The following is a 10,778-nucleotide window of genomic DNA, read 5'->3' as shown; positions in this document are numbered from 1 at the left end:
ACCACTGCTGAGAGAAATTAGAGAGGATACAAGAAGATGGAAAGATATTCCATGCTCTTGGATTGGAAGAATCAACATAGTGAAAATGTCCATACTACCCAAAGTGATATACAAATTCAATGCAATCCCCATCAAAATTCCAAAGACATTTTTCTCAGAAATGGAAAAAACTATTCAGACATTTATATGGAACAATAAAAGACCACGAATAGCCAAAGCAATGCTCAGCAAAAAAAAATAAAGCTGGAGGCATAACACTACCTGACTTTAAGCTATACTACAAAGCTATAATAACCAAAACAGTATGGTACTGGCATAAAAACAGACACACTGACCAATGGAATAGAATAGAGAATCCAGAAATCAACCCACACACTTACTGCCATCTGATCTTTGACAAAGGCACCAAGCCTATTCACTGGGGAAGGGACTGCCTCTTCAACAAGTGGTGCTGGGATAACTGGATATCGATATGCAGGAGAATGAAACTAGATCCATACCTCTCACCGTATACTAAAATCAACTCAAAATGGATTAAGGATTTAAATATACACCCTGAGACAATAAAACTTCTTAAAGAAAACATAGGGGAAACACTTCAGGAAATAGGACTGGGCACAGACTTCATGAATACGACCCCAAAAGCACGGGCAACCAAAGGAAAAATAAACAAATGGGATTATATCAAACTAAAAAGCTTCTGCACAGCAAAAGAAACAATTAAAAGAGTTAAAAGACAACCAACAGAGTGGGAGAAAATATTTGCAAAATATACATCTGACAAAGGATTAATATCCAGAATATATAAGGAACTCAAACAACTTTACAAGAAGAAAACAAGCAACCCAATTAAAAAATGGGCAAAAGAGCTAAGTAGGCATTTCTCTAAGGAAGATATCCAAATGGCCAACAGACATATGAAAAGATGCTCAACATCACTCAGCATCCGGGAAATGCAAATAAAAACCACATTGAGATACCATCTAACCCCAGTTAGGATGGCTAAAATCCAAAAGACTATGAACGATAAATGCTGGCGAGGCTGCGGAGAAAAAGGAACTCTCATACATTGTTGGTGGGACTGCAAAATGGTGCAGCCTCTATGGAAAATGGTATGGAGGTTCCTTAAACAATTGCAAATAGATCTACCATACGACCCAGCCATCCCACTGCTGGGAATATACCCAGAGGAATGGAAATCATCAAGTCGAAGGTATACCTGTTCCCCAATGTTCATCGCAGCACTCTTTACAATAGCCAAGAGTTGGAACCAGCCCAAATGCCCATCATCAGATGAGTGGATACGGAAAATGTGGTACATCTACACAATGGAATACTACTCAGCTATAAAAACGAATGAAATACTGCCATTTGCAACAACATGGATGGACCTTGAGAGAATTATATTAAGTGAAACAAGTCAGGCACAGAAAGAGAAATACCACATGTTCTCACTTATTGGAGGGAGCTAAAAATTAATATATAAATTCACACACACACACATACACACACACACACACAAACCGGGGGGGGGGGAAGAAGATATAACAACAACAATTATTTGAAGTTGATACAACAAGCAAACAGAAAGGACATTGTTGGGGGGGAGGGGGGAGGGAGAAGGGAGGGAGGTTTTGGTGATGGGGAGCATTAATCAGCTACAATGTATATCGACAAAATAAAATTAAAAAAAAAAAAAAAAAAAAAAAAAAAAAAATAAGAGCTCTAATCCCATCATGAGGGCTCCATCCTCATGACCTCATCTAACCCCAATTACCTCTCCAAATACTATCACATTGGGGGCTAAGGCTTCAATATGTGAATTTGGGGAGATACAATTCAGTTTATAGCAGATGCATTGTTTCCTAATAAGTATTAAAAGAATGTTCTTTCCTTGCTATAGCCACAAATTGGCTAAGAAAAGAATGTAAAATAAGAAAACAAGGAAATTGAATAATTACAGATGGCAACAACCTTGAAGAGAAAACAAATACCTCATGAGCACTTCAAAGAGTAAGCCAAAGAGAGAGCATTATGTCTTAAAACACTCTGAAATAGGTTCTTGGAAGTTGGATATCAGTTCTCTGAGAGATGCTCCAGGAATTTTCACAAGACTCCCTGAAGAGACATGTCTCAGATAAATTGCACCCAAGTGACAGAGTTCATTCTCACGGGCCTCACAGATCACCAGGAATTGAAGATGCCCCTCTTTGTGGTTTTCTTATTTATCTACTTTTTCACAGTAGTAGGAAACCTGGGTTTGATCATAGTCATTAGAACAGATGCAAGACTCAATACACCAATGTACTTCTTCCTTAGCAATCTGGCTTTTGTTGATTTCTGTTACTCTTCTGTCATTACACCCAAAATGCTTGGAAATTTCTTGTACAAACAAAATACTATCTCTTTCAATGCATGTGCTGCTCAGTTAGGCTGTTTCCTGGCCTTCATGACAGCTGAGTGCTTGCTACTGGCTTCCATGGCCTATGACAGGTATGTGGCCATTTGCAACCCTCTCGTCTATATGGTCATAATGTCCCCGGGAATTTGCATTCAGCTTGTAGCTGCCCCCTATAGTTATAGCTTCTTAGTTGCACTATTTCATGCAATCCTCACCTTCCACCTCTCCTATTGCCACTCCAATATCATCAATCATTTCTATTGTGATGACATGCCACTCCTCAGGCTAACTGACTCAGACACTCGCTCCAAACAGCTATGGATCTTTGCCTGTGCTGGTGTCATGTTCATTTCCTCCCTTCTGATTGTCTTTGTCTCCTACATGTTCATTATTTCTGCCATCCTGAGGATGCGCTCAGCTGAGGGAAGACACAAGGCTTTCTCCACATGTGGCTCTCACATGCTGGCAGTCACCATATTCTATGGGACCCTGATCTTTATGTACTTACAGCCCAGCTCAAGCCATTCCCTGGACACAGATAAGATGGCCTCAGTCTTCTACACAGTGATCATTCCCATGTTGAACCCCATGATCTACAGCCTCCGGAACAAGGAGGTTAAAGAGGCTCTGAAGAAAGTTGTCATCAGTAAAAACCAGGCTATTGTGTTCAAGAAATTAAGAAAGTGATTTGAATAAATAAAAATAAACTGTTCCCTAAAAAAAAAAAAAAAAAAAAAAAAAAAAAAAAAAAATAAATTTGCCTCTTCATGTAGACTGTGATGCCCCAGAATGCAGAAATTACATCTTATGCATCTTTCATGCATTCAATAAACATTTGTCAAGTGAGTGCTTTGCTATTAGAGTATGAGCAAATTAAGGGTGTAACTATATCCCCAGCACATACCACAGTGTCCGGCAATAGTAGAGCTCCAATAAATATTATTGAATAAGTTCCATTATGATTTTTTAAAGAGAAAAAAAAAGCCAAGACTCTTTGATAGTAATTATTCTCAGATGTCAACAGTAGTCAAATACTTGGTAGCATGAACAACCCAGTTAACATTTGATTACAATAGAACTTGGATCATATCTGAGCTTTTCTATCTATAAATGTTTAAACTGTAGCAGCTGACTAATACAAGGCAAATGGAAAGGTGAACCAAAGTGAACATTTACAGTTAAACTTTAGAAGGGAGTTGGAGAGATTTAGATTCAAATGTCGGGTCAGTTTGCATCGGAAATATGCTTGGAATTTATCACAGCTGCTGAAAGTGGGATAGCCTGGAGGTGTAAATTGTGGAACGACAGCTGTTTTGTGGAGCAATGAAATTGGGGTAGCTCTTCTTAGTAGTCAAGTTCCCATGATTGGGGAGCACTTTTTAATTCAGGTTTGTAAAGCAATATCCTAATTCTCTCAGAGAAAGCTTACTAAAAAACTATTTATGTATTGCTTACATCAGAATTCTCAATCTCATTTGTGCGTTAGAATCATTTGTGGAGCTTTTCTCAGACAAAGAAGCCCAGGCTGCTCCTTCAAAGGTTCTGATTCAGCAAGTGCTCTTATAAAGCTTTACAGGTGATTCTGATGCATGGCCAAGGTTGAGGGCCATTGAAACAGAGTCACAATCCAGAGAAGAACTTTATTGTGAATTATTTATCCTCCAAAATCCAACATTGACTGAAATCTTTAGTACTTATTAAATTATTTGAAAATTGCACATTAAAAAGGAGTCCAGCTCTTTTGTGGGTAGGTCCCATTATGTTATGATTCATCCATTAAAAAGAAACATTTTGTTTTCTGTAGTGCTGTACAGGTCAAATGTTCATTTATATGGACAATTCTCTGAGTTGAAGTTCTTGAACTTCATGACTAAGCTCTGAGATAATGATGGCCTGTACTGAAGTAAATCCTGGAGAACAATATGTTTTCTGAGGTAGAGAAGCAAAATATAGCATTTGACACTCTTGGATTGAAAAAAATCGTATCCAATTTCTAGAGAATGTGGAAAATATTAAAATTATTTCAGATTTCAAACATCACTTATTTCAATTTTTTTTTAAACTCCAGGTAGTACTCCTAATGTTATCACAGACTATGAGATAATTTTTAGTCTATGTTAACACTTAATAGATTAAAAACAATTTTATGCCACTCTGAATACATCTTTCCTTTCTATCTTTTTAGCATTTATTTATCCAGCTTATACTTTATTATTTTACCTTAAAATGATTCCTATTTTCTGTATATGTTTTTACTTTTTAGAAACAGTGGCATTTTTTTCCCTATTATTGTTCCTTCTCTTCCTTTTATCTCTTATAAGGACACTTCATAGCAGGTTCTTTTTCTTTTTTTCTTGTGTATTTAGAGAACTATACCCTTTAGTGGAGTACTAAATTTACAGCAGAAGACCTACGTTTGAATCCACACTCTGCCATCTACCTATGACCTTACTCAGAATCTTTGAGGCTCAATTTCCATGATGCTATAACCCCTATTGATGGTGATTATAATAAGGGCTCCCCAGATCTGTGAGATGGTAAATGCAGAGGCCCCATATACTTTCTGCCTGAAGCATATTAATCCTTGATACCTGTGAGTTTCTTTCCTTCTTTCCTATGTAAAGGATCCTTAAAAATATAGTTCTGTCCAGGACATCTGGATCCTTGGTCTTGTTCCTATAGCCTCCAAACAATTGCCATTTGCAAATTTTAAAACTCTCAAAATATGCCCCATGGGTTGTACCTTAAAGATAGTAGGAAGTAAGACATTTTATAAAAGATTCACATTGATCACAGCTCAATCATTCCTTTGTGTCCAATTTAAAGAAACTGCCTTGAATTAAGACATAGCCTGTTTTCAGTAACGGGGAAGACACATTATAAATATTATCAATTGCACTCCATTCTCCAAAACACACTTAAGCATGGTCCCACAAACTAGCTTTCCTATTTAGTCAATAGCACAATTGTCATACAGGTAACTAGTCCTTGGGATCACCTTTGTCCTTCACATTTAACACATATTGGTCACCATGTACAAAGTAGTCTAGTTTCTTTTTTAAAGTCTTAGAGCTATCCCTAATATAGGACTTTACCATGCCCGCCTCATTTCAATGGCCTCTACCCATCAATTCATCTTCACACTGCTGGATTATCTTTTCCTTTATTCCAGCTCTTTGTGGTTTCTGAATGTTTGCTGAATCCAGGCCCAAATTCTTGCCTGACATAAAGTTTTCTCTTATTTAATCTCTTCTGCTTTGTCTACAACTATCACCTGCTATTCTCCAATGTGAGAGAAACTCTTACTCCTACTTCACACTGGACTGGTCAGTATCTCACTCCCCACAGGCGGATGCCTGACTCTACTATTTTATCTATGCTAGTCACACGTGGAATCCAGGCTTTTTCTAATCTGCCTGTACACAGTTTAGAAACACATGAAGGTCCAGTTTAAGTTCCAATTCTGCTAGGAAGGTTTTCTTTTCCCACCAGAAAAGGCCATCTAGGATTTCCCTGCCTTCTAACTTGATGGGTACCTGTTATCTTTTATCTGCATTTAGGCAACTACATCTTTTTTATTGCCTGCCTTATTTCAAGAGGTTTTAACGTAACATTTCTGTGAACCTCTTGCTGCAGCGGTGAATCTGTAGGCTACTTAAGAGCAGAAAATATGTTGTTTGAGTCTCAGATCTGCAATTTACAAGCTATGACTCTAGGCAAATTACTTAAATTTTGTTTTGTTTTGATTTTTAATCTCTAAAATGAGGATAATAATACTGTTCCTATCCAAACTACCACATAGTATTGTTATGTATGACAAAACTTTGTTATTAAAATGCTTCATAAATGATGATAATCTATTTATACTTAAATAAACTAGTTTTTGTTTTTTGTATCTGCCAAAATGCTAGCACAATGGTAACTGAGGAGGATTTATTTACTATAAACTAATATAATTGAATTGAAGTAATGATAGTTGGTGTCTTTGATACACTAACAAATACACATGTGATTAAAGCATTCATTCTTAGTATTCAGGTTTATTTTTGGAGGGGTGCAAACTAGTGAATATTAGACATTATTAAAAATTCACTGAAGCATTCATAATAATGCTTTCGTTGGTTTTGTGTTCTGTATTTCCATTGGCTTTGTGTTGTGAAGTAGGCATTTAGGTTCCTACTGCTCTAACATAGCTGCTGCTTATTTGGAATGGTAGCTGGGAATCTGAATTCCTCTGCCTACCTGTGCAACAACTGCAGGAGTGAAAGTATATAAGGGTTTATCTTCACTCTGATGATTCAGTAACTTTCCTGGCCCTTTCCTCTTTACTCCGTATGACACAATTCTTTACATAATGAATCACTGCAGATTAATAACCTTTATTATATGTTTCCAGCTGGTATCTGTAGGGAGTCAGATTAAATCTTAGGGAAGTTCTCAATGGAACCTTAGCCTTTGATCATGCCACCAGTGCTCTAACTTTAGACGTGTGACAAGATGATTAGAGTGTTTTAAGATCCTGGTACCAGGCACAATACAAAGTTGAAGGCTGCCATGAATTCTGCTCCTTAGGCAGAATATCATCCTTTGAGGCATTCATTGACAAGAAAGTAAGATGTAAAATAAAGGAGTTGTAATTCAAATCAAGAAGAATAAGGCATATTGAGAATACTGTCAAACATACTGTGGACTTTATTAGGCACCAGATCTTGACCCCAATTAGGAAATAGTAAAAAATTTAAGGCCTAGATTTAATAGAGGTCCCGTACATAACTCCAAGTAGTTTTATAATTATTTCCCCACCTGCCATATTTGATGTTAAATAAAAATGAATAATAATTCAAAATTCCATCAATATGCTTGAGTTAAAGAGAGATTTTCTTTTACTGAACAAGCATTCTGGGAGAGTTATGGGTCAACATGACGACAGTTGTTATATCTAAAACATCGTGGATAAAAATGATAACAAAGTAGCGTGAAATAAAATCAAGGCTGATTTTCAGCAAAATTTTAAAGCAGAAGCTGTGTGCCTCCTCCTTGTTGACTCCCAATTCTTCCTAGGCTCTGGTGTCCCTTGCTACCCAGAGTTTGTCACTGTAGCCCCTCTCCATCTCCTTTATCCAATAGTTGAACAGACTCGCTCAGTGTCTTCATTACCTTGGGTGTCTAACAGGTGACTAGTTGCCAATTTTTGTACTCTAAAATGGGCTATTAAATTAGTATGTTACTGCCCTTCTTCCTTCCTTTATTTGCTTTTGGTAGGATCTTTTGATTGCATAATAAAAATAAAATAATAATAATAATAGCTAATTTAATGTAATTTACTACATGACTGACATTATTCTAAGCACCTTATATAAATCAACACATTTAATCCTTATACCAACTCTATGAGTTATATATTAACATTATATCTATTTTATAGATTATAGAATTGAAGTACAGAGATGCTAAGTAGGACATAAATAGAAGTGGCAGAGTCAGAGTTTTGAAATTAGACAGTTTAACTCCAGAGCCCCTACTCTCAACCACTAAGCTATCCTGCCTAAATGTGGGGTGGAAAATGCCCATGAATTGGAGTAATAAATACCTATTCAAATCTCTCTTCCTTTTATTGGCCTGTGGCTTAGACAAGATATTTTATTTCCCTGAAATTAATTTTCTAAGACGTAGAATAGTAACAATATTTACAATTAAAAGTTTATTGTACATAAATAAACTAATGTATATAAACCACCTGCCATGAAAATGTAAAGCATTCTTCATGTTTGAATGTATGACTGGGTTGAAATGGGGAAGATATTTTTGTGCAAAGAGATTTTGTGCAATCGCTCAGCTGCCCTTCTCAGCCTGTGTATAGTATAGAGTAGGCCAACATGGAACATTTGCAATGGCAGTATCAGATAGGTCAGCCCAGTGTTGTCAGTCAGAATTTGGAGAAAGTTAAGAGCAACATGAATGCAAGAAGCAGAGGTGACAGTCACCATATCTGCAAACCAGAGGATACCTGAATCACAGTGTGCATGCAACCTTCATATTGACAGGCATTTGTTGGTAGCCAACTTTTAGGAGATGATAAAGTTATTAAGCAGAGGTTTATAAAAAGATGCTATGTCCTGGAACACTAGTATACTCATATAAGACATACTTTAAATGTAAGTGTAAAATGTACACTTATGTAGAATATAAACACTGCAAATGTTTTAAACTGTCTTTACTTGGCCTATCGAGTAGAAAGTGAATTATATTTTTTTAATACTTCCTCCATGTGATCCTCAAAGGATAAAATCTGAATTCTTTTTAGCTTTACATGCTAAAAGAGAAATCTGTTAAGCAGCTCTATTCATTTTTCCTTCGAATTCTGTAAACGTCAGAAAAAATGTTACATGTAAAAGATTGTCACATTGAAGGAACATTATCAGGAAATTCACATCTGCCAATGACGTCATGAAGACTGCATTCAAACAAGACAGTTACTTCCAAAGTATTGATTATTGAACTAAAAATACTTACAATGTTTATCTTTCAAAACCAATCTCTAATGAATAAAATGTCCTATTATTTTAAAGATTATTTGGAAAGAATTAGCATTTAGAGCATTTTGTACCTAATACATGTCATTAATACTTTACATTAGCTTCCCACATAAGGGAAGATAAATACTATCCAACTTTATAAATAGATCTTGTGGGAAAATTGCTTTTTCCTTGAGGTTAAACAATCTGATATACATTTTTAATGTAGGGATGGTTTAATGCAGTTTGAAAGCTAACCCACGTTAGGTTGTAACACGCCAATCCTGCAAATAACAGACTTCATCATTTAGGGTGTTTTAAAGACTCATTACATTTGGTCTCCATAGTTGCTGGGATATATAGAGAAGCTGGACAATGTGTTAATAAGACTAAACAATATTACTTAACAGTTAAAAAGCAGGCAATAGTTAAGTGGGATAAATTGTCATATGACAGAGAATGTTTAGGTATAAATAAGTTCTAATAAAGTTAAACATGTGAAAGACTATAAGAAGCAGGTGACAGTGATTACCAGCTCCTTTTGTAATTCATTAAGGATGGAAAAGGAAGTGGTTTGAAATTGCAGTAGGAGAGATTTAGGTTAGATATCAGAAAGAACTTCCTGTGAGTGTTGCTGATCACTTTTTAAAGAGCTTCTTAGAGATATTTAAGAATAGGATATAAACTTTTCCACCACGGATGGTTTAAAAGCAGTCCCAATCACAGTGACTTTGATTAGATTGTATTCTGATGTCTTTTTTTAAAGATTCATCAGTGAACGTTGGTGTGTGTATGTGTGTGTGTTTGTTTTTAAAGGAGAATAGATGTGACTCATGATCACAAAGTAAAACAATGGATTCCACAGCACAGTGACAAAGCTAGGTGGCATGGTAAAACTCAGATACCTTGTGAAGATGCTGAGTGATAAAAGAAAGTCAGAAATCCTCAGTTTATAAAAATTAAGTACTGACCTTGAAGTTATTTTAAGTGAAATAGTACATTGACACAATTACCAATTTTTATGAAAATCAGAAAAAATTCCCATATGAATCTTCTCTTCTTTGCCCTACCTTGAAAATATTATTTCAAAACTGTAAATCTGTAAATAAAATATCAGAATAATGCTTAAAAAGGCAGATTGCAAAGTAAACTTGGCACTTTCACTGCCCTTGCATGCGGATAAGGAAACAAAAGCTTAAGAAAACTGAGTGGATTGTTCAGGTTCATGTAACTTCCTAGCAGCAAAACCGGGCATCGTGGCTGTGGTGGTGTACTGCACAGATATTTCTCCTGTGCCCCTCCCCCACTACACTTTTATGCCTGAGACACTCATTCCATCTGTCCAACAACAGCTGGAAGTGTTGTTTGCTGAGACAAACCACCAATTTCCTGTACAGGAATTACTCTCTTTGTCTGGGCGTTGTCCTCTGCTCTAGGGAGTTGTCTTGCCTAAGTCTATGCCTCCTTCCTAGGAACAGCCTGAATTCAATGACTGATTGATGTTGGGGCCGGCAGAAATTTAAAGGACCAGCCTCTTTTCCTCAATTTAGGATAGCCCTGGTGGGCCCATTCTAGCTCCAGAGCTCCCACAGAGAGCAACTGAGGCCTTTGTTTCAATTGCATCAGGGTTCCATTTCTCTATCTACCCAGTTCTGGTTTCCTCACTCCCTCATCTATAGGTGTTTGTCCTGTGAGCAGTTCCCAAGAAACTTCCTGCGTGCAATCTGCATCTGAATCTGTTTCCCAGGAAGCTGGACCTAAGGTAGTCAGTGTAGACTGAGGAAGAAGACTCTAACGTGGGTTTGAAGCTGGATCATTCGTTGGCCAGCTGGTAATGAGGACCTCATCACTAGTAGTTAAGT

At 36.7% G+C, this 10,778-nt stretch overlaps 1 protein-coding gene across 1 annotated transcript; it reads left to right on the top strand.

Annotated features, from left to right (window-relative positions):
- Positions 1 to 2,128: 2,128 nt before the first annotated feature.
- On the top strand, positions 2,129 to 3,088 carry LOC134361217 (olfactory receptor 8U9). Its single transcript, XM_063076208.1, has one exon. It carries the CDS (start codon positions 2,129 to 2,131, stop codon positions 3,086 to 3,088), a length of 960 nt encoding a protein of 319 aa, XP_062932278.1.
- Positions 3,089 to 10,778: the final 7,690 nt, after the last annotated feature.

The sequence above is a fragment of the Cynocephalus volans genome, chromosome 12 (genome assembly GCF_027409185.1).
Source record: "Cynocephalus volans isolate mCynVol1 chromosome 12, mCynVol1.pri, whole genome shotgun sequence".
NCBI lineage: Eukaryota > Metazoa > Chordata > Mammalia > Dermoptera > Cynocephalidae > Cynocephalus > Cynocephalus volans.
The sequence above is the reverse complement of the archived record's forward strand: the minus strand, read 5'-3'. Positions and strand labels throughout refer to the sequence as shown.